The following is a 24,616-nucleotide window of genomic DNA, read 5'->3' as shown; positions in this document are numbered from 1 at the left end:
TATAAAGTGATGACATTTGAACCGAAACATCACAAGAGCCACCTATATATCATAGACTTGTCACTAGAATATTTCATGACAAGCCAAGGTAAAAGTGTATAGATGTATGAACACAATGGACTATTTAAATATCACAAGCGTAAATTTTTTGTGATGTCAAAAAAATTGTTGGGATTTAGTACAAAGGATAATTGCATCCCATAAAAAAGTGATTAAAGTTGAAACTTCACCACTCTCCCATTATTGGACCATTGTATCCACATGTATCAAAATCGCCATTCATGATTCTCTTAGCTCAAAGTATAGGTGGGATCAAACCTAATATTCTAATTCTTTTATCAAATTCAGTAAATGTTGGATTACATGATGCCCACTTATATTAAGTTCCACCACTTTAACATACCTCACTATGATTTTATCAAAGTGTATAGAGTATTTTCAATAATGCTTTTGACTTGATTGATTATTTTAAGATTGGATTGAATGTGGTGCTAATTGATGATGTGAATGAGAAGAAATTGAAAATATGCCAACATCTTGACTGCTCATTCTATTAGAAAGGTGAATAAAATTGTATAGGACATAAAGTGGATTAGATCATGACCTTACACATGGCCAAATCTGGTAAGGAATCAAAGGCAAAATATGGTAGGGTCCAGGTCTATCAGCCTCGTGATACCTCTTTAGTGAGACAATGAGACAACCTTGCCCAATCATGAAGACCGAGTAGAACCTTAAATTTAGTACATGCGCCTAACTTTCTGAGCGGAGGAAATGGGGTTTGCCCCACAATTTTCGCATTAATTGACTTCATCAAAGAATCTTTTCCATAATTAAACTGAATTCCTACTAAGGATAAACCTTCCACAACTATTTTGAAAGATTTTTTGGGGCTTCCACTCCTCGAGATTTGATTTATGTAGTTAAAATGATTTTTGGCTTGATCTAGCGGATGATTTGTTTGTAATCAAGACTTGCTTTTTCAAGGGTTTCTGTAACAGTTGAAGGAGAAAAGGTGAAAGCACCATTGTGGTGCCTACTAAAGATACTTTGACGATCAAGGTAATTGCAAGATAAAAGAGAGTGAATAAAACTAAAATAAAGGGAAAAAAAAGATGAATAGTAGAGTTATAGAGGGATTTTTTAACTATGGGGATGATAATTCAACTTTTGAACCCTCACTTAGTCTTTGAAATAAGATTTTATAAAAAAAAATTCAGGACTGAGGTCACCACATGATTGGTCTAGTTAAGATAAGTTGAGTTTGTTGAGTTGGACAAATTTAAGGTGGAGATTTCATTTGATTTTACTTGGGGATTGCATCCTTATTGCCACATTTAGGTGTGATTCACAATGACTTGGAACATGTAATGTGGAGTTGGTGGGATCCAATTTTTTGGGGGTAAGTTAGTAAAAAAATGTTCTTTCCCAGTCCCTTTGATATGTAAAAGGAGGGGATCACATTAAATGCAAGGTTTCATTTGAAAGGAGGGCTCAGGTCTTCATAAACATCTCGTCTCATTATGTTGTTGGACTTGATAAAACTGAGCTTGATGAATATCCAATATCCAAGCTAAAATCAAATTTATATAATGCCATGTTTTATTATGTTGCACTCTATGCACGCGCGACTCCTACCAAACTGGTTAGTCAAGACAAAGGATGTCCACTTTGGGAGGGCAAGGGGGGTTATCACCTTGATTTGGTTCAGTATTCCACCTGGCTTAGTGTAAAAATGTCAAAGACATGTGTGATGATCTTGGGATGGGAAAACATGGTATTTTTTATTTGAACTAAGTCTAGAATGCATGGCATCATCAATCTCAGGGACGCACCAAAAATCCTAGGGGATAACAAAAATGGTTCCCATGACTAATTTCCCCCCAAATTAGGGAAAATATATCCTCTAATTCCAAGAATCAAGGAAGAAGAAGATGGGTCAAGAAACGGTTACATAAGGAAGATTATTTATAAATATGGGGGAGATGATGGAAGAAAGGACTTCTGGACAAAGGAGTTAACAATTATGTACACATAATTGAAAGTATACTCGAAAAGGACTCCTATTTGAAAGTTTGGTACCTGCAAAAAATCATTGGAACTATTATTCGAGGTGCAAAGTCTACTCGAAAAAGACCTCTATAACAATGATTCCTTGTGTTCAAATTTCTAACTTATTGGAGTCAAATTTTTTCAAATGGGAGACTATATTTATAAAAATTAGGATTGTACTGAAAAGACTATTATTTATTAGTGGCTAGAGATTTTCTTGAAAGGTAAACAAGGATTAAGATAGATCCCCAAACCTAAAGTAGGTTTGGGGGACTGCCATGTTCCCTAACAATACCAAGGAACTCATTGGGAAGGACTCTTCGAAATGAAAACTCAATGGCTTGCCCAAAATTAAATATAAAACTAGGACTTCAAGTTCAAACCAAGTGTAATTTCTTTGAATAAGAATAGGAATCATTCTTTCTAACTCCCATAAATAAGGGGATTGTAAATTGATCTTCACATATTTAATCAATCAATTGAGTTGAGTATATGTCAACTTAGGTATGCTTCACACGGATCTAGTAATTTTACATTTTAGATTTGGTCCCTCCATCCTACCCTATTAAATCTAGGTGCATTGTTTCTTTCTTACACACCTTTCTCACACTAGCATTATTCTAGCAATCATTGGTGAGATAGAGATGACTTACTAATTGGGTACAACATTTTTATTCTCTTTCATAACCTTCTCTCTTATAATGTGCAAATACTCTCAAATTCATTCCTAACCTTTGGAGTAATTGAAATTTTATGTTATCAAACCATGGATATCCATCAATACCATGTATCACAACTCAAAAATCCATCATTTCTCATATTTTCTTTTGGTGTCAACACACATTTATATTTGATCTAGAAAAGGAGACTAGTGGTTTACCAGGGCTCTTACCGCTTGCTTGTTGAAGAATGAGCCGACAACTCATAAGCAATGAATTTTTCTTTTTCGCTTGTAAAGCTAATAAAATTTGTATTGAATGACATTTCTAATTTACAAAATTATCTTTATTAGTTACAGAACTACCCTTGTATACTTGACGTGACAAGCACTGAGGAGTTTGTGAGAAAAAAAAAAGACTTTATAGGCAATGGCTTGATTAAGGGAATTATGTTCTTTTTGTAAAAGTTGTCTATATATATATTACTATACATTAATTAAAATCATAAAACAATCTTGTAAAAAATCATATAAATTAAGTCATAATATTCTCTTTTTGTAAAAATAAAATAAAATTTCAACTTTATTTTTTGTTTTTTCGATCTTTTTTCCACATTGTTTTTACCTAAAGATAAGAAAAAACAAAAAGGAGTAAAAAAAAAAAAAAAAAAAGAAAAAAAGACGGAGGGGGATGTATTTGAATTATGGAAGTAACGGGGATGCATTTGTGTTGATTCGAAAAAAGGAAGGGTAATTTGGGAATGGAAAATCACTATTTAAGAAGGAACGGCGCTATGTCTGTCCTTTCCTGATAAGCCCGGTGAATGCTCGAATGGGGAACTGTTAGGGCATCGAAGAGCGATCTCGCGCCAAGATTTTTGGGTAAAATAAAACTGCTCTCACTTTCTTTTGATTTGATTTTCCACACAAGAACCCTAGACACTACTCCGCTTCTCTCTTAAACTCTCCCTTAAAACAGGAGAGAGACCTTTAATTGAGCTAAAATCCGTGATTTTCGGGCGAATTCAAGGTCCATTAATGGAGGTTTGAGACCTGAAATGAACGAAGAGTAAATGATGCGAGGAGAGATAGTGGGAGTTTAGGACTTGGGAAGTTGAGACGAGGCCAAGATTTAGGAAACAATCGCACACGAAATCTGCGTTGGAGAGAGAAATAGGGAAACGAACTTGAACTTGCGAAGGAGGTCTAGTCCACACGTTCTTGGTGTTAACCTCGTTAATCGCTTGCTCTTGTATCGAATCTGGGATGAAAATTTGCTAATAAGCTAGGAGTAATCAGTCGCATTTGTCAATTACTTCGGTTTTTGATTGTTCGATTATATCTTCGTTTCTGTTTGTTATTTTGTGATTCAGGAAATGATGAAGTTTGAGGTTCTGATAATATCTGCAGACGAAGATCAGTGAGCTGTGGATAGTTTCTTCGTTGATTTTTCAGTTAAATATCGATCGAAGTAGTAAAAGTTACCGTTCAAAAGCTCGAATCTTCAGCCAAAGCTCAGATCCGAGACAGATTTGCATAAAATAAAGGTGATTTTCCCCCGTAGTTTCCTCTATGCGTTTGTCGTAGTTGTTTATACTTTATAATCTATAAGGTTATTGTTTCCGCCATTTTACCTTCCAGAAGCTTTGCTACTTGTAAAAATCTCAGATCCGAGTTGAAGTTACTAATAGAAAGTCCTCAAAAGTCAAGAATTTAAGATGTGAATCCATGCCTCTCTCTAGTTTCGTTTATCGAGAAGAAATTTGAAGTTGATTTTGATTAGAGAGGTTCTTTATTTTATTTTTTTCAGAATTTCAGGTCCGATTTCGTCTCTTTAAAGTCTGTTAATTAAGTCTTGTTATACTTAAGCAGACTGTACGGTACGGCTAATGAGCATCAGATACTTCTTTACGCAGGTGACTGATGAGAAGAAGTGAGAACAGCTCATCCACTCAGAAGCTTTGCTTTTATAAGGACTGTAAAAAGCTATACGAGAGCTGACATTTTTTCCCGCTTCGAGCGCGACAGATCGAGAGCTTGGAAGGACTCTTTTTTAATCACAAACGCAAGTACTCAGAAACTCCTCATTAATGCAAAAGATAGAGCTCACCTGCACTCACTAACCACTGTTCACCTACTTGGCTACTGCTCTCTGAGAGAGAGAGAGAGAGAGGGAGCATTTTCTTCCCTTTTCTCGAATTGTGAAGAAGAAAGAAGAGGAAAACCAAAAAAACCAGACGGATCTTGTTCCAGTTCTCTTTAAAAAGGTATGAAAGCGCCGAAGCGTTATGGAGGTAGATGAGATTCAGACACAGGTTTGTAAGCTGTCAAGGATCGGTAACGGTAGAAACTATCCCAACAAGATAGGGCAAAAAGGAGGAGAACAATACCAAGATGAAGACGAAGAAGATGGAGAAGGAAAAGGTGGAGGAGGAGGAGGCAACAATGGTGTTATTGTTGGAACTGAAATTGGTCGCCTTCGAGGCTGGCATTCGTCGAGGATTATTAGGGTTTCTCGAGCCTCTGGTGGGAAAGATCGCCACAGCAAAGTTTTAACGGCGAAAGGGCTTAGAGACCGAAGGGTTCGTCTCTCCGTCACCACGGCTATTCAGTTCTACGACCTTCAAGACCGTCTAGGAGTCGATCAGCCCAGCAAAGCCGTGGAGTGGCTCATCAAAGCTGCAGCCGATGCTATCTCTGAACTGCCTTCACTCGACAGTAAGTTTCCTGAGACGCCGAAACAACCAAGCGATGAGAAAAGGCCCAGCGCCTCCCAATTCGACCTGGCCGAGGTTGAATTCGAGACTGAACCCTCGTATCAGCAACAGCAGCACATGTCTCGTACGAAATCTACCTGTAGCAGCACCTCAGAGACGAGCAAGGGCTCAGTTTTATCTCTCTCACGGTCGGAAAGCCGGGTGAAAGCCAGAGAAAGAGCCAGGGAAAGGACAGCAAAGGATAGGGAGAAAGAAAAACACAACGATGAGTCACATGTTACCAATCAACATAATTCCCACAACTCTTCCTTCACTGAACTTCTTACCGGCCTTGCCAATAGCCATAGCCCGACTGCATCAGCCCAACAGAACCCCAATGCTTCTAATTTTGCTTTCAAGCCAATCCGGCAATCTCCTCCCACTTCAATGGATTATTACACCTCAGATCTTTTTGGGCCAGCCTCATCGAGAACCCATTACTCTTCTGGATTTTCTGGCCAACCTCACTTCGGAATTGCTCCTTCGCACAATTCAATGACGGTTCCATCTCCATTCAATCTCACAACTGATCATCACCATGAGCTGCATCAGTTCTCATTCCTCCCTGATCACCTCATCTCGGATACAACAGCTGCAGCTGTCACAGGAGGCGATTACAACCTCAATTGCACCATCTCTTCTGGTTATGCTGGTTTCAATAGGGGGACCCTTCAGTCCAATTCACCATCTCCGTTGCCTCATCTTCAAAGGTTTTCTTCTCCTGCAGACGGAACGAACACACCGTATTTCTTTGGGAATGTGGTGGGTTCCACTGCTTCACCTGCAGAGAATCAGTTCCCAGCTGGGTTTGATAGCCGTCTGCAACTCTGTTATGGCGACGGCACTAGGCATTCAGACCTGAAGGGAAAAGGGAAAAGCTGAAATCTTTCGTCTTGTCTTCTTCATCAGTACCGTAAGAGGTGAGAAAATCTCATGCAATACCTAATCTTTTATTTTCGTTCTTCCATATCCATATGCATATGCGCATTGATTTTATTTGACTTAATTTACATGATGTCTGCTCTATCGTTCGTATTAAAATTTAATTAATGGAAGGCTTTTTGGCTCTATGTGTTTTACTACATTGTCCACTTTCTTTCTTGGTATCACCGAAACCTGGCGACTAGGCATCTTTTCTACAGGTTTTTATTGCTCCCTTTTCTTGTCTGATTCTTGCGTTGATTGGATCGACATTGTGTCTGCTTTGTTATTTAGCTGATTTTTCTTCTCTCGGTTTTGCATAGTTAGGCCAGGTGTCCAAGCAACTAATGAAACATAGAGCCTTTTGTCTCATTACCACTCCAATAGCTTTTCTTTTTGAATTATTAACTATACAGTGAATCCGACCTGAACCAATTTCTTTTTGTATGTTTGACCAACATTTTATTTATAAATTTATTTTACTAGTTGGTTAAAGTCAACACAAAAAAACAGTTCAACTTGATCCCGAACGTTGCACATGTATATGTGGTAGATTAGATCGACCTCACATTCTGTGTTATGCATCTACATTTTTTTTTCTTTCTAATAAAAGAGTTATATTTGATAAAAAAAAGAGTTTTGAAATTCATTGCAGTGAAAATGTATCTTATTAGATTAATTTACATGATCAAAGGTGAAATGGGTTTGTAAGAAATAAATTTTCATAAGAACATGAAAAATTTACTCAAAAAAAAAAAAAAAGATACTAAAGTATACTCAATTGACATGGAATGTGCACATAACCATTGTTTTTTTCCTTGTGTATCTAGAGGAAAAAATCTATGGTTCTATGCACGTGCCCTTTTACTTGAGTATATTTTTCTTGAGTCAGTTTATCACGACTCTTGTCATAATCTATATAACAAAAAACAACAGTGGGTCTCATTCTAGTTATAGTTGTGGAGAATAAACGTCTCACTCTAATTATAGTAGAGTGAGATCCATACTACCCCACTTTATTACTTTTCATTTTCACCCCTTTCAATTTATTGTCCTCTAATTTTACTATTTTTCCTCTTTTATCCCCTTTTTCAATAATGGTCTAATTTTACTATTGTTCCTCTTTTACTCGTTTAACCCCAAATAGGAAGCCTGTGTTGTATGCACTAGAAAACTCTAGTAACAATAATAATCAAAATAAAAATGTAAATCATAAATAGAAAGAAAATGTGAGAAAAAAATTCTAAAGGCGGGTCACATTCACTGGAGACCGTTACCTTATTTTGATTTTATATTCCAAAAAACTTGCCTCTACAACGCAGTTCTCTTTCGCACTGATGTGGGTGTCCCTATCGAAAATCTAGAACTCAAGGTTGTGACGCAAGATTGTCAAATCCACATGCTATTATGAGATCTTTTACTATTCCCATGAAACTAGGGTTACAATCTCACTTCCTCTTAGGAAAAGTGATATCCCTCGTATAGATTTTTATGAATATATAAACTGTATAAAGATGAAATTTCCCTTGGATAAAAAGTTTCAAAATTAAATAAAAATGCCACTCCACAAAATTCGGCGTGTAAAATCCCTTCTATGAATATAATACTACCAACAAAATATAAAGCTATAACCTACAAAATACATGGCACAAACATTATAGGATAATCTTTTGAAGACAAATTAATGGTGATCCATCTAATCTTCAATAACAAGTAATACATATCTATATAATCCATCTGAATTCATCATCTGAAGAGACTTTCAAGCATACAATAAGCACATTCAATAATGGGTGAGCATGTGCTAGAATTTGAGTTTTACGCAAAGTTATTAACTATATGTTGCGTCGGATTACACAAAATAAAACAAAAAGATTCACTCAATTGCTTGGTTGCAGCTCTTTACATAAGTCTACTACTTAAATAGGAAGAGATGCATATGGGAAAAAAAAGTAAAGTCTAATGATCTTAATTAAAGGCAATCCTAAATGAAGTGGCATGGTGCTGACAAGAGATCTTTTTATGTCTCAATACATCAAAGTTTTAATTTGTTATTAATTTATATATAAGCAGTCATGGGGTTCCTGTAATCCAATTTTTATTATCAAAATAGAATAATCCAATTTTATTTTTTCATATGGTATTAGAGCCTCTAATCTTCAAGCTCAGAGTCATAGTTTTTAATGATTTGATCTAATCTTGAATTAAGATAGGGTGCTTAGAGTACACCTTATTACAATGCCTCATAACTAAATAGCTCCATTGGTTTGACACATTCCAAAATAACTTTGAGGTCATGGATTCAAGGCCAACTTTCCCATAAAAAAGAAGTTAATAGTTTAACGATAGTTTTGCTAGGGGCTAATATCCTCTCGTAGTGTGCAAATTAGCATTCTTAACTCTTTTTTATAGTTTCAAGACTGACTACAAGCCTTTTGTATCTCTTATGTTGACTTAACTTGCTATAATATCTTGCTTCTTGATCTTAGAGTTGCCTTTCTCAACCCTTTATGTTGTTTATTGAGAACCACAGTTCAAAGTTTTTCTCCCATCTTGGAATATTTTGGGAGAACATTTAAGTTTTGGCTAAGACGGGAATGCAACATTGAATGTTTGGGGAATGTTTTGAATTATCTCAATATGTCAATTGAGATTGTCTCAATTTTTCTCTTGTTTGAAACATTGTCTCGAAACGAGATTTTAAACGTTGTTGATAACCAAAGTGCGACTTACATGGCCTTTCACCTAGTTGTTCACGCTCCTAAACATGTGACTATCATTTTGTTTGTAAATTAGTAAACAGATCATCTACAAGTTTGTTTTATTCCTATCACTCAACTATTTGATAGCTTTACCAAATGTTTCTCATATTGTTGTCTAATGCTTTGTGACAAAAAAGTATCTATCCACACCCCCACTTGATGGGAGTAATACTAGAGGGAGATGGGTTGTCCAAATCCTAGTAGTAGGAATCTTCTACCTTGAGGCCCACATTTGGTCCCGTTTTCGGTCATAAAATAGTTTAATTTCTAATTTCTCTCATTTCCAACATAAATCCACTTCCTAGCTCTTTAGGTGGTTAAGGTCCAAACTATAGGATGACTAATCACCCATATCCAAGAAGGATATGAATAGATCAATCTCACATGCAAAACTATCCAATTTAATGGTTTGATCCTAGCAAGATATTCTATCTTGTTATTTCTCTATTATGTAAAGATCTCAACATTTGTTTTTATTTCCTTATCTCTTAAGATATTTTTCTCATATAAACAAGCAATAAGTCATAGGGTTTTATACAAGAGTGGTTCAACTCATATTATGTAAAGACTTGTTGTTTAGTCTCATGACTATTGATGAAAATGCCATATTTATTTCTTTAAATAATTATGCAAGATTTTATAAATTTCTTTTTTTTTCTCTTCCATTCCTTTGTTGTTATTAGCGTGTAAAAACAAAGATAAATGTTGAATTGTTTTGATTTTTCAATAATTTTTTGTAGTATTTAATATCATACGAAGGAAGTTATTGAAAAATAATATTTAGTTATATTTTTGCAATAAAGATAAAATAATTATTCACTGTAGAAACTATTTATCTATAATCGCTAAAAGTAGCATATGTTTCCTTGTTGAATCTCGCATTTGTCTTTTTGAATAGGTAGAGAGTTTTTTAAAGAGCACGTGCATCCCCAATCACTACATGTGAATGAGATTGTCGAAGAAACCACATGTCTGTCTCATCCCTGGGCCTTGCAAGAATGTTAGGTTACCCATACAATTTTATAATTCTTGTTATAGCAACAATTGTTAAGAGTGAAAACTCTTTTTATGCATTGATACTTAATTCTTCGATTCCTCTTCGAGTATCATCTCATTCTTTGATCAAGTAAGGAAAGTCGTGTCTCTAAAAGCACCTAGCTTAAATGTTTAACAAAGTAATCCAATGGAGTAAAGGTGTGTTCGAATCCTTTCCATAATAGTGACTCGACTTTGAGATAGGCCTTATTATCTCCATCCATTGAGACAATTCCTTGATTTTGGATCCGATCTTCCTATTGATCTTGTTTTCGAAAAACATACCTTGCTAGGCCCAGGCAATGAAACGACTCGATTTGTATGCCAATCCTTATATAAAGGAGTGTGCTATGGGAGTGCCAGAAAAAGCTCCTTATTCCAAGGGTTTTCAATCCTACAACTATGGTTATCCATTATAAGTGGATCTTGAACCATCATTTGGTGGAGCCAAACCTGAGCAATCAGAGAAAAGAAGTACAAGTGCCATCTTGACTTGGTTTCGCTTCCTTTTTTTTCAAGAATATCGACTTGGGTTCTTCTCCTACCTGCATCAGATAGAACATGTTGAGCAAAATATCCTTCATGCAAAATCGACTTGGCCTAGATTAGGAAAATTGTATGGATTTTATGAAATTATGTGCTCTTGCTTGAATCCATTCTCAATCAATAAATTCCAAATAGTTATTTATTGTAGAAAATTTTAAGTATTCAAATATTAGTGATTTTTTGTAAATATAAAATAATTGTATTATTATTTAATGCAAGGGATTACTTTGAATTCAATTATGTGGATTTGAAATTTGAGAATATGTGGTGGCTATTTCAAATTTTCAATCATTTAATCTTGGTTTATTTTAAATGTTATATTGTTTATTTAAAAATATCATGCGTGTGAGGGTTGCGCTTTATGCCTCGAGGCATTGGCTATTCCACCATCTTGTCTCACGCCTCAACATTATTGGTATCCACACACACAATCTTTTACCAAAAGCCTTATGTCCTATGGGTGTATTTAGGATAAGTGTTGGCTAATAAACAAAATGAAATAGAAGTTGCTTTTTAAGTTTATAAACCAATTGATAGAATTTGGAAGACAACACCATTCGAGAAACTTTCAACATCAAATAATATTTTGGGCACATTTTACTTCATCCAATCTACTAGAAATTAATGTAAAACGTTGAGGGTTCAAGACTAACCAGCAAAAAGAAAATGAATATAAAGACATGTCTTTATTATAAATTTTTTTGGATAATCAATTATTGTATACAATTGAATGATTAGGTAATACGGTCAAGAATTAGCACCAACATAAAAAGGATTCTATAAAAGACCAAAATAATCTCGTTTTCTTTACTAAAAGATAAAATGGGCAAGTATATCATTAGAAAGTGAATGTGATGGAGAATGCTAACTTCCCCATGAGGTCTTGGGTGTTAGCATCCCCTAAAAAAAAATACCACTATATTTTATTGACATGACCAATTAAGGTTGTCAACCCTTCATAAATGCCTTTTTTGAGGGGGAAAAGCCTAAAGGTTTTATCACAAATACTTTTATTATTTTTGTTGCTAACCTAAATCCCTAAATCTTTACCAATAGCTTACTTCCTAAAGATAAGATTGCATAGTAAATTAATCACATTTTCAATTAAATCTTTAAGAATTACATACTGAATGTAATAACTACTAGTTTTATTTAACTACTAAATGTGATTTGTAATGTTCCAACCTTTGAAGAAATCTTGTCCTCAAGGTTGGAAGTTTAAAATTTATGATAGAATTTTCAAATCTCCATTGATCACAATTTTTTCTTCAAGTTTGCACCATTTTTGAATCATGATGTGAATGTAATGTAATTGTTTAATAGTAGTAAAACAAAAAGTGATTGTTTCTAGGGGTTTTTCCTCCTTTAGCCTTCATAATAGTATTGTCTTCCATTGAGCCACAAACTTTATCTCGAGAAAGTGCTTTAATATTGTCACGCCCCGAAATCCCAACACGAATCCCTATGATTCATCGGTTAGAATCTCGAGGTGTGAGGTAATCAATCACACAATCTGACAGAACATTCATAAATAATAATACTTATGAAAAGAAAATATACGCAGCGGAATAAACATTTAACTAACATCTATACGAGAGTCTAGAGTAAGCAGAAGAAATCGACAAACACTGATATAAGTCAAGATCTTTAATCTCATAATTCATCAGGTTACAAAAATTTCTAAACTAACATGTTTCTTATCTACAACAAAAAAATCGCTAGGATCATGAAACAATCGATTTATCAACAATCATATAAATTTTCTATGAAATTATCGCATAACTAGAAGGTAGAAGGGAAGGCAACCTACTTCAAGCTATTTTCAACGGTTGAACGGAGTTTAAAATCACCTCCGGCCAATCTTTAAATTTTTCTTCCGGCGAAAATCGGATTTATTTGCGTCCACGCGTAACCCTCGGCGAGAGGAACAACTTTCCTTCTTGCGCCTAAGCTCGGATCGTTCTCGTTTAGTGTAGATCTGAGTTTCAAATATTGAAGGAAAATGGTTGAGATTTGTTTGGAGAGGAGAATAAGAAAAATCTGATTTTTCTAATAGAATTTAGATATTTATATCACTTAAGTTGGGGCATACTTGTCATTTTGGGAATTATTTTTCCCAAATGCTGAATTGGACAAACTTATACTCTATTTTGGGTGATTTTTCGACACGAATCTAATGGTATGATCGGTTCCCTCAAATTACGCCTCTAAGGTGTCGTTTACCTATTTGGAAAATATCTAATGCGAAACTCGAGGATTTGATAACTTTTTCAATCGACTTCAGATTTCGGCGTGCTTATAGGCTAACGTATGTTTCTCGATCCTTCTAAATCTATTGGTGAAGTTAATTTTCCTCAAATATGAAAAATTAAGAATCTATACTTTTTAATCAATGCACGGATATAAAATTCTTTCCTTGAGATACATTTTAGGATTTCAAGTCATTACAAATATGGTGGACTCTAGGTTGAAAAGGGAAGGATCTAGGATAGTTTGCAAAATTGATATGGAAAAAAAGCTTATAACCATGTGAGTTGGGAATGTTTGAAATATATGATTCATCATAAGAATTTTGGGAAAAATGGATTAGTTGGATCATGAAAGCGTGGCATTAGTCTAGTTTTCAATCTGGGTGAGTTGAAGTCTTGCTGGGTTTTTCAAAAGCTTGAGAGGGTAAGACAAGGTGACCCTTTGTCTCCCTTTTTATTCTTGGTTGTGGCCGAAATTCTGAATCGTATGTTAAGAAGAGAATATAGGATTGGAGCAATATTTGGGTTCAAAGTTAATTTGGAGGTCCCGATGATTTCCCACGTACACTTTGCATATAATATGATTGTGTTATTGGATGATTGTACTCTCCAAATAAGATTTCTTGGGGGTTTATTAGTTTGCTTTGAGGTAACATTAGGTCTAGCAATAAACCTTTTTAAAAGCAAAATTTTCGAGGTAGGGTCAACTACTAACATCAACACGTTTGGGCTAATCTTGGTTGTCAAGTGGACTTATTTATTGGCTTTTTACCTTGGGCTTCTGTTTGGTGCTGCTTATAAAAGTAAGGATATTTGGGAGTTAGTCATTTAGCGTATTAGGAGATAAAATTGAATTTTGGAAATCTACCTCTCAAAGTAGGAAAGGGGACATCAATTATTCCAATTTATTGCCTATCCTTGTTTTCTATCCCCATTAGTGTCAAGGTGCGGATGGATGAGTTGATTTGAGATTTTTTATGAAATGACAAGGATGGTATTAGGAAATTCCACAAATTTGCTGTCCAAAGAAGAATGGGGTCTAGACATTAGAAAGATTGGGGTGAAGATCAAGGGTGGAGCCAGGATTTTGCTCATGTAGGGGCGGCCGAGTAGAAATTTTTTTCTGGGGACAATTAAGAATGAAAAAAATTGTTGCAGGGGCAACTAAGTGGAAAAAAAAAATATTGTGGGGGCAATAATTGCAGATTTGTTTTTATTTGCCGCTAAAATCTGTCACAATAGCTCACTAATCTATAAACTTTGAAATTCTTGTGGGGGCAAGTGCCCCCACAACCCCCACTCCAAATCCGCTCCTAGTGACGATCCTTACATTATTGGGAAAGTGGTTGTTGAAGTTTGGGGATGGAAGTTGTAGTTTATTGAAGAAAGTTATTATGGCGAAATATAGGGTTGACCATTTTGACTAAGATAGTGGATCAATGTCCTCTACTTGTAGCACCCTAAGCCTACAATAGTACAATATTGTTCGCTTTGGGCTGAAGCCCGCACGACTCTAAAACGCGTTGTACTATATAGGGTCTGGTGTGTCTTTATAGACTAGGATTTGAACATTCTCCTATCCGATGTGAGACTTAAGTTTCACACTCATCCCTAGTATTCCACTCAACAACATGACGGCTCCACTTTGATAAAATAGTCTCCACAGTCCTTTCCAAGTCCAACTAGTGGTGCACTTACAAGGCCCTAAGGCCCGTGACAACCTCCGCACCAAACAGGAAGAGTTGTTCTCGGCTCTGATACCATTTGTAATGCCCCAAGCCCATAATAGTACAATATTGTTCACTTTGGGCCAAAGCCCACACGGCTTTTAAATGCGTTATACTATGTAAAGTTTGGTTTGTCCTTACAGACAAAGATTTGAACGTTCTCATGTTCGATGTGACACCAAGTTTCACACTCCTAGTAATTCCACCCCGCAACATAACGGCTCCACTTCAACCAAATGGTCTCTGCAACCCATTCCACGTGCAACCAGTGGTGCGTTAGCGGGGTCATGATACTACTTACGGATGTGCTTTGTGAAAATGAAAGATCTTATCAAACTTTCGTAAAAGAGTTTCGTTTAGAGTAAGGAAGGGGGTTACGGCTAGGTTCTGAGAAGATTGTTGGAGTGAATGTTGTTTCCTTAGTTCTCTATTCCCAAATTTATTCTCCTTGTCCTTCTAGAAAAACACTTATGTGAAAGATTGTATGATTCATTCAAGAGATCATGTTTTCTTGGGATTTTTGGTTCAGAAGAAACTTCAATGATTGAGAGATTCAAGGGGTTACAAGCCTAATGAAAACCATTTCTTAGGCCCATATCAGTGTAGGACAATCAGGTATGGTATGCAAGTCAAAAAAATGAAATGTTCTCGATTCAATTTTTCTACAATACTTTGGTTCCCTTTAATCTTCCACCTTTTTTAACACTTCAATTTGGGGTTGAAAGTTCCATCCGACATCTCTTTTTTCATTTGGTCAATAGCCCTTGGAAATTTTCTCACCACAGACATATTGATGGCAAAGGGTATTGCATCGACCAACTTTTGTTTCATGTGCAAATCTAGTGGGAAATCGGTAAATCATTTACCTGTTCATTGTCTTTTTGTTATAGAGGTTTGGGATCATTCTTCAAAATTCCATGGTGCTTTCCATACTGTATCTTTGATCTGCTTCAAAGTTAACATATTGTAAGAATTAAGAAAGAATCTTATGGTCTTTAACTCCCTTTGTCCTTTATTTGTGCATTTGGAAGGAACGGAATTGCTAGGATTTTGAAGGGATGGAGCACTCTTTGCACAATACAATTTTGGTAATATTGGTGGTGTTATTTTCTTGGAGTAAATTTTTAAGGAGTTCAAGTGGTCTTTTTTAAGGATTTTATGTGTAGATGGGATCTTTTATGCACGAGGTTCCTGTTTTTGTTTTTGTTGTATTTGGGTGGCCATCTTGGTCTCTCTCTCTCTCTCATGTTAACTGTCAAAAAAAGTGTTCTCATATCAATCGTTACTTGTATGAAAATTAGAACATAAAAATAGAGAGAAAAAATACTCAATAAATTTTATTATGTGTTCACTTTGGAGTGGGTCAAAATCCTAATATATCTCTTCAAGGGGGTAAACCGTCATAAAGGATTTCTCTCAGAAACTCCTTTTCTTCTCCCTAACCTAAATCCCTTAACCCTTTATAATACCCTATTTCTTAAAGATAAAATTGGAAAGTTAATCAACTTATTCATATTAGATAGGATATTACTTATTAAATTTAATAAATACTAATTTTATTTAATTTCTAAATAGGGATCGTAAAAGAACACTTATGAGTGGGAAAATGAGTTGGTTACGTGGATGTGGAGTTTGAAAGGATATCCAAAATTCTTTCCCTAGTTGAGGAAACTGATGTGTTTTAGAGTTGTGGCTAAAGCAATGGGTTAGGGAAGATGGGTGGTGAAGTGAGATCCATATTTGTATGATTTTTGCAGTTATTTCTCTATTAAATAAAATAACAAGATCATATAATATTTTATGGAGAGAGATGACAGGCTTTTCTTGGGACTTTGGGTTAGGGAGAAATTTCTTTAGCCAAGCAAATCCAATATCCGCTTCGTTGATTATAAGATACTATTTGGAAGACAAAAAAAAGCGCATCTCCTCATCAGTTAATTCATTTTACTAAACCTCTTCACCATTCAAGAAAGGTAGGTTTTCCGTCTCTCTCTCTCTCTCTCTTCCTTTGGGAATCTAAAATTGATTCAAAGGTAGCTTTCGTCTCTTGGTTGGTAGTCAAGGATAAGCTCCTAACTGTCTGTCATCATATCTCTCATAGAATTATTTTGTAGATCATATCCTCATGTATACTTATTTCCATATCCTGATCTGAATTTTAGCATCGCACCATATTCTCATACCCATAATGCAATTGATGTGCAGGTAAGTAAGCATGAAGTGTTGCCAGTAGCGGAGAATGGAATGCCTACACCCACCATCCTTAGGCTGAAAAGACAGCCCTATTATTATAATAAGCGTATGAAATTATTGATTTTTCTTCATCCCATTTTGGAGCGACATATTTGATGATTATATATGCATTCCAAGTGTTGTGCTTTATGAGATAATGACATTAAACCATCTATGCAATACCCAGAGGATTTCATTTTTTGTTTTCTTGTTTCCATAATGATGTTCCTTCAACTCTACATGCATCAATTGTCTCCTCTTTTTGTGATCATGAAGTGGCTCTCTACCCTTGCTACCGAGGATTTTTTATTGAGTTCAATCCTATATGATCTGGTTTATTATTTTCTTGGAGCAACACTCAACAACTCTCTAGATTTGGCATGGCAGATCGTTTGTAGTTGGAGGAAGGAAGGTTTGGGTTTTTTTGTATGGATGACTTGATTCTGATTGGTTATTTAATTATCATTCTTGTCTTGTTGTACACCAGGAAAGGAAAATATTGTTCACTTGTAACCAAATTGGTGGTTACAGCCCAAATTTTAGCATTCCAGGTTTTGTGGAGTTAAACCAAACTAGGGTTTCAAAATTGGGGAGGTACGAGTAAATTATTGGGAGATACCCATATGTCTGGATTTCCCTTTCAGATTTGGTGAATGGCTTGTACATCATCTGTGGGTTAGGGACAAGGACTGAAAATCTGGAAAAGCTGTTTCTATTGGTGCTAGGATTTCCTTCTAGCCTCTTGAGGAGTATGTAGCTTAAATCATTTTCAATCTGAAGGTCATTTAGGAGGCTTCCTGATTATTGTTATACCATCATTTTGCCAATAAAATTCACTGATAAGCCTATCACTTCAGTTTGTTGACATTAAGCCATCCTTGAGCTTGTTTGGTTGTGCACACGGTTTTAAAACTCGTTTAGACGTCTCGTCCGTGAACGAGACTGAGTCGTCTTGGCAGAGTTTTTCGATACTTTTGAGATTTCTCGTTCAACAATGAAAAAAAAAAAAAAATGAATGTGAGGTTTTAAATCTCATCGAATACATTGACTTGTCCATGCCTGATATCGAGATGACTCGAGTGATACATCTCGGTCTTGAAAGAGTTTTGAAACCATGGTTGTGCAAGATGGATATGCCATGCCGTCAAAAATGTACTCACCACCTTGTATGATGATGTTCACCATCACGATATAAAATTAGTGCATTTGTTAAGATGTGTTACCTGAGTTCTACTACTTCTTTGGCACACTTCACATTCCTTTCCATAATTGGTTTACAATCCCCCTCTTTTATACATTATTATGCCAACAGTAGAGCTGTATTTTCCACCTGCTCTTACATATAATCTTAAGAGTCGTACTATTGGCGCCCACCATATTCGTTCTCGACACTCACTTAGAGTGGATTTTTTTTTTCTTTTTTGGAAAAAAGAGAAGATAAATTTCACTTACACCCTTATTATATTACATTATGAGTGCTGATTTTGTAACTTAACCTGGCAGGGTAACTCAAAACTCACTGACGTGGCAGGTGCAAGAACAGTAGATTTTTTCCCTCGCGATACACAAGTGCCCATGTTTTATGGGGATGTGCAATTGTGTATCCCAAGGGAAAAATCTACGATTCTTGTAAGGTACACGTCAGTTGAGTTTTTGAGTCACTGTTAAGTTGAGTTACAAAATCATTACTCACACTATACACCCATCATCTTCATCTATTCTACAAAATGAAACATTAACCTCTATCAATTCTATCATGCTTCTCTGCCATCCACCCCTCTCTCTCTCTCTCTCTTCTTTGCATCTAGAAAAGTTGAGAAGGTTTTTAGTTTCAATGATGTTCTCTTTCTTTACTCATACATTTTTTTTTTATAATCGTTAACTCCTCAAAAATTAATTGAGTCAAAGCCATTCATATGAGAATTTTTGTATCAAATCTCTGGCTTGGTAATGCTAGTACTGAATTATTATTATAAGGTCTGGTAGGCATGTACCGATTCTATATACAAAGATTCAGCACTAGCATACCAAGCTGGAGATTTACATGAGAAAGTAATGTTTGGTGGGGACTTATCAAATTCGTTTGGTAGATATCTACTACACATAACTCTCTTGTAAATCCGAATTGATTTTATAATATTCAGTGGTACCCACCTACCGAGTCAACTAGAACAAGTTTGATTTTGAACCCACCCCAAATAGGTTCAGTGACATTTAGGAATTTTAGTAAGTGGGCCGCAAAGAGCATCATAAGAAAGAACAACGCTAAAGTGACCTTAGGCTGGATCCTCATATCACACTTCTTGACTTGAAAGTGTATGGGAAGCATAGATGTTTTTCATCGAGATACAAGTGAAAAACATCTATGGTTTCTATCCACTTTTATGTCCAGGTGTGCCATATGAGATTCCAGCCTGAGGTCACTCCAGCACGACTCTGAAAAATTAAGTGGGCACCACAAGTAAATAGGCATCGAGAGCTTGTATGGTAGGCGTGAGTATCAGGGCTCTAATTTAATTGGAAAACACTGGACTCCCCCATCAGTCACAAACTCAGTTGAGATGGTAACGATTCCCAAGAAAAATTTATCTCCAAAAAACACCAACAATCTCTGGGAAATCTGTGTTTTTTTACTTTTAGATAAACCACCTCTTTGACAGAAAGCCTCAACCCACAGTTGAGTTTAGAAAATTCCAATTTCATATCCTTTTAGTCCCCCCATTGATTTCATGTTTTAATCGTGTAGACATCGTTGCTTGAGAATTCTACCAATGCCTGACGTATGCATCACATTTATTTTCAAAGTTGGCCACTGTAAAGTACAGGTACCCATCGTCATGGCATCTTCAATGTAGAGACTGAGTTGTAATCTTTCCATTGAAAAAGACATTTTTTTTCTTAAGACTGGTCTGGAGTATATGGACAAATAAAGTTGGAATAATAACTGCTTTACCAAAGAAAACCTCATATAGCCTTTTTTATGCTCGCATGGTTCTGCCTAACCAACCATCCTAAGTTTCCTACTCTTCAAGAGGGAAGCAAAACTAACTACAATCCGAATGATGAAATAATGAGGGATTCAAAATACTATTTTGGAAAAAGCACCCAACTTCCACAAGAGTGTACTCATAGCCTTTTTTATGCTCGCATGGTTCTGCCTAACCAACCATCCTAAGTTTCCTACTCTTCAAGAGGGAAGCAAAACTAACTACAATCCGAATGACGAAATAATGAGGGATTCAAAATACTATTTTGGAAAAAGCACCCAACTTCCATAAGAGTGTACCAAAGAACCCTAGAAAGTTGAACAGTTGTGCTTGGCCTTTTTTATTTCTCATTCAAACGAATTGATTCACCATCCCATCAACAAACTCTAACTACAGATGGCTTTAAAGAATCCTAGCAAATATTATTCATTATGTGTTGTATTACTCATAAAAAGTAATTAGATGCAATAACAAAAAACTTGAGGATCAACAACCGTCATAACTAAATCATAGTGAAATTAACTATACGATACTTGTGGGAGAAAGCTGAATAAATAAGATATACAACCATGAATGGAGCCTTTGCTAGGACAACTAGAAGATAAACCAAGAAAGACAAAAGGGAACTAAACAAAGAATATTTACATGATCTTAAAACATCCATACAACAATATTCACATTTCTAATAAGGATAATTTCATCAAAGTGGAGATGATTACAAACTTAAAGCTATTACAACATTGATTTAGCTGTGGATGTGCGCATATCTTACAAGCGTTTGCCTGCAACAACGAAACCAAAAAGTGGATGCATTTCATCTCTCAGCTCAAACACAAAAAACAAACATATACAGGGGGCACCATTTGAATGGTAGGAAGCAAGGTTTAAAGGAACTTGGAAAAAAAATGTTTATGCCTGCCTGCCTGCTTTTGCCAAGATACCCCCCACAACATCCCCTCTTCCTTATGATATCCCGCATTCCTCCCTGAAATCCCATAACAAATTCAGTAATCCTAAAATAATCAAACTCTTGAGGAGTACTTTAATGAGGAAATTTTGAGCAGGTATACAAGCCCCCTCAGAGATACCCGCAGCAGCTTAAAATATATTATTAAAAATGAAAAAACAGGAAAGGAAGAACAAAAAGCACATATCTTCCAGCTAACATCTACAATGCTAAAGCAATCAAATATTTGAAGAGTGCTTCTGGTATCCTATATGCTATATCCACTGTGTACAATTATCAATGGATATATATACAAAGGGGGCAACAGTAATTGCAAATTATATGAAGGAGGAACAATGCAGCAGCAAACATCTAAATATTTCATTTTTAACAAAGTTACAGCAAACATCTACTTTAATTGGGTGGTCGTAACAAAGGAAGGAAGAGAGGATGAATAAAAGTAAATTACCTGAGACTTTACATGGCTCTCAGAAAGAGTTCATCTCGAGACAATATGTTCGTCTTTTCACCAGAAGCCTTGCTGCAATCCCATATGGCTCTTCGAACGCGGAAGATACCCAAGATGCATCAGATATCTCCTTCTTGATCGATGTCTGCTCACTGGGCCGTATTGCAACCAATGTTGCCCCTTTCAGCACAACCCCATCGGGTAGTTCCAATTGCGGTGCATACCAAAGCCTCATATTAAGGGCTGGCACAAGCGTCCTCTTTGATGCTGTCGAAGCCGACAATGGTTTCACCCTTAACTCCTCAAGCTGTTCTCTATTCATCCTCAACACTCCCTGCCCATCTGAATCTGTCAAAACCAGAGTATCCAATGTGTGGTGATTTGCGATTATCGGTTGGAGCAAGTAATGTCTGGCCGAAGCAGCGATCAATGAACTAATTGTCCACACAACTCTCAATTTCAAACCTCCGCTCGTATAGAATGAATCAGGGATGCTCCCATTGTCATCCCCATTTCCAACACCGAACCCATCAGCAGCATTAAAGTCTTGAATTAGTGAAGATTTGGTGGATTTGGGTTTAAGAACTGAAGTCGCACCGAGAATGACACAATTGTCAAGGGTGGATCCAAAATCAGCTCTCCATTTGAGTAAAACTCCATCATCGATTCCTAATTCTCCATTGGGAAGTTCGATTCGAAGGTTACGGATCTCGTTGAAGTTCTTCAAGACTTGAGTGGGAGAGTGGTGAGTGACACCACTTGCTTCCATGTCATCGTCTTCGTCTTCAATGGTTAGGCAACCACCACTCGCACCAACGAGAGACAAAGCTGAGGATTTCTTTGGACCAAGAAATTGAGTTAGGGCTTGGAGAGGCTTAACGATGCCACCCAAGACAAGACGGGCGAGGTTGGAGAAGATTCCACGGTTCTTGTCGGAGGAGGTTGTCGCCGAATAGGAATCTTCATCGGAGATGACGCAGTCGACCTTGACGACGACGTTTTCGACCTGAGGGACGAGATCGTGGAACCTGCGAGAAACAACGCAGCAACGACCTAGGGCTTTAACGTCTCCGATCTTGTTGAAGACTATTAGCAACAAAGAATCCGGTAATCGATCGAAATGATCGATAGATTCAGAATCTGTCTCTAACTCTGTTGATGGATCCGGCCATATTCTTCTGGTGAGATCAGGTCTGAGAGAAGTCATGGTTGAGAGAGAGAGAGAGAGATGAGCTGAAGCTCAAAGTAATGAGATCAGATCTGATAGGTGTGGAGAAGAAAACCCTAATTCCGACCAGATGAAGTTTGGGATAAGACCATCGCGTATCAGAGGAAGAGAGAGAGAGAGAAATAGAGTGTTAATAAAGGGCAAAATGGGGAAACATGGGTTAGTTGGAAATAGCTGGCAGTGTGTTAGAAATACATATATTAGAGTTAGAGAGGAGAGAGGAGAGAGGAGAGTTGAGAGTTGAGACGGAGGAAAGATAAATTAAATTACTCTTTTTGACACATTTAATTTCGTCAGATGGGGTTATTGTGATGTTTATGATCTTTATTGAAAGATCAAAATCTATTTATAGCACACCAATCAATGAAATCATGTACGAAGCCACCGTCTTTATTAATGAGATGCTAAATATCTCATCTTCAATAATAATAAAAAAAAAGTTCTACCATGAAAATGCTCAAAGTAACATTGATATGTACATCATTTCACACGTTACTGATGTGGATATTACACAGAGAATCATAAATGCTTTTCATCCTCATCGAGATACAACAGAGAGGATTCTATCATTTTGTGAACGATGTCAATTTCAATGTTACTCCAATAATACTCCTTCTAGAAGAATACTTTATTTGATTGATAACTTGAAAGAACCTCTGAAGAGTTTGAAAACTGAAATTCACTTTTGCATTGCATTCGAGGAAGAAAAAATAGATGATGAAAAAGGGGGGCACAGATGGAGGGAGAGAGGTGAAAAAGATGAAGAAGAAATAAAGAAAGGGAGATGGATTTTATAGTCCAATCCCATGTGGTTAAGTTAGAAAATGAAATTCACCTTTACCTTGATTTTGGATGAATTTAAAATTTTATTTTTCATGAAAAATAAAAAATCAAACAATAAAATATATATATATATTTGTTATCCCACAATAAGATATTTAGATAAATCTTTTTTTTCTTTTTTATATTGGTGAGTTGTGATAAATTGATAGACGGTCTATACATGGTTGATGTGGCAAGTCCAAATAATTACACCGTTAATAACCCTCTCATAGACATGGGTTGATAATGAAACAATGTTTTAAAATGAAGACTATGACTAAATCAAAAGTTTATCAATTTAGTTTGATTGTGATCATATTTTGATTCAATTTAGTTGAATTAATTTACATTTAACTAAACAAAATGAATATATGTATATATATATAGGATCGGGTTCTGTGTACACACATATCTACTCATATATCTACAACGTTTTATCCTAATGGTTAAAAATTTCAGATTGAGCTGATTTTTTATGAGGATGATCTCTATGAAGAGGAGATCATCCTCATCAAAAATCAGCTAAATCCAAAAATTTTAATCTCGTCAAAAGTGATTCATCAAATTAATCAGACCTTGGCATACTTTAGACACTTTGCAACCTAAAAATATTCCAAGAAAAAATTATCTTCTTTTATTTCTCACATATAATCAATAGGTATAGTGTCATTGATGTTTCATTCTATCTTAATCTTACATGAAATATTCTCTTTATCAATTAAAAAAAAATCAGATCCAAAAGTATTTTTCTTATCTTTTAGGGGAATCGTCAACTTGAAGGATGGAAATAAATGGGGTCCGTACTATTATGTCGTTGTATGTAGGAAAACTGGTATTTCCAAGTAGATTTGTACTTTTTGCAATCTTAACATAAGCAATCCAAAGTGATTTTTATTTATTATTTAGCATCCATTTAATGACCTTAGTCCTTGGCATTAGTGTATCTTAAACCCCTTCTCCATTGTAAAAAAAAAAAAAAAAGAATCTGCCGACTACAAGTTGTACGTCTCTCTACTTGATATTATTTTATCTATGATTTTGTTAACAGAGTTAATTCTTAATCCTGAAAATCAATTGTTATCGAGTTATTAATATTTATAGTAAACTATTTTAAACATATTTAACCTCCTATTTCAACAGGCTGTGATAATATGACGCCCCTTCCCTTCTTCATTGTATCTAGAAAAGAGAATCTGCCTACTACAAATTGTTCATCTCTCTACTTA

General features: G+C 35.8%; 2 protein-coding genes across 5 annotated transcripts; one reads left to right on the top strand and one right to left on the bottom strand.

Moving 5' to 3' along the window:
- The first annotated feature begins 3,436 nt into the window (after window positions 1-3,436).
- LOC147392484 (transcription factor TCP2-like) lies at window positions 3,437-17,139 on the top strand. Of its 3 annotated transcripts, none has more exons than XM_086459690.1 (4): window positions 3,437-3,592; window positions 4,084-4,257; window positions 4,627-6,386; window positions 16,912-17,139. In XM_086459690.1, the coding sequence occupies exon 3, from the start codon at window positions 4,999-5,001 to the stop codon at window positions 6,346-6,348; it is 1,350 nt and encodes a 449-aa protein (XP_086315816.1). In that variant the 5' UTR covers window positions 3,437-3,592; window positions 4,084-4,257; window positions 4,627-4,998; the 3' UTR covers window positions 6,349-6,386; window positions 16,912-17,139. The 3 variants fall into 3 exon arrangements, with proteins under 3 accessions (XP_086315816.1, XP_086315818.1, XP_086315817.1); XM_086459692.1 differs by lacking the exon at window positions 16,912-17,139 and adding an exon at window positions 10,048-10,790; XM_086459691.1 differs by lacking the exon at window positions 3,437-3,592 and adding an exon at window positions 3,634-3,914.
- A 3,408-nt stretch (window positions 17,140-20,547) lies between these two features.
- LOC147392483 (F-box protein At5g46170-like) lies at window positions 20,548-22,784 on the bottom strand. 2 transcript variants are annotated; one of them, XR_015183141.1, is made up of 3 exons: window positions 21,341-22,784; window positions 20,845-20,910; window positions 20,548-20,707 (listed from the first exon to the last, which is right to left on the bottom strand). XR_015183141.1 is itself a non-coding variant. In XM_086459693.1 (2 exons), exon 1 carries the CDS (start codon window positions 22,545-22,547, stop codon window positions 21,360-21,362), a length of 1,188 nt encoding a protein of 395 aa, XP_086315819.1. In that variant the 5' UTR covers window positions 22,548-22,784; the 3' UTR covers window positions 20,548-20,910; window positions 21,341-21,359. The 2 variants fall into 2 exon arrangements, 1 of the variants encoding a protein (XP_086315819.1); XM_086459693.1 differs by having other exon boundaries at window positions 20,548-20,910.
- Window positions 22,785-24,616: the final 1,832 nt, after the last annotated feature.

Source organism: Akebia trifoliata, chromosome 11, assembly GCF_017979445.1.
Source record: "Akebia trifoliata isolate Shusen 1 chromosome 11, ASM1797944v1, whole genome shotgun sequence".
Lineage (NCBI taxonomy): Eukaryota > Viridiplantae > Streptophyta > Magnoliopsida > Ranunculales > Lardizabalaceae > Akebia > Akebia trifoliata.
The sequence above is the reverse complement of the archived record's forward strand: the minus strand, read 5'-3'. Positions and strand labels throughout refer to the sequence as shown.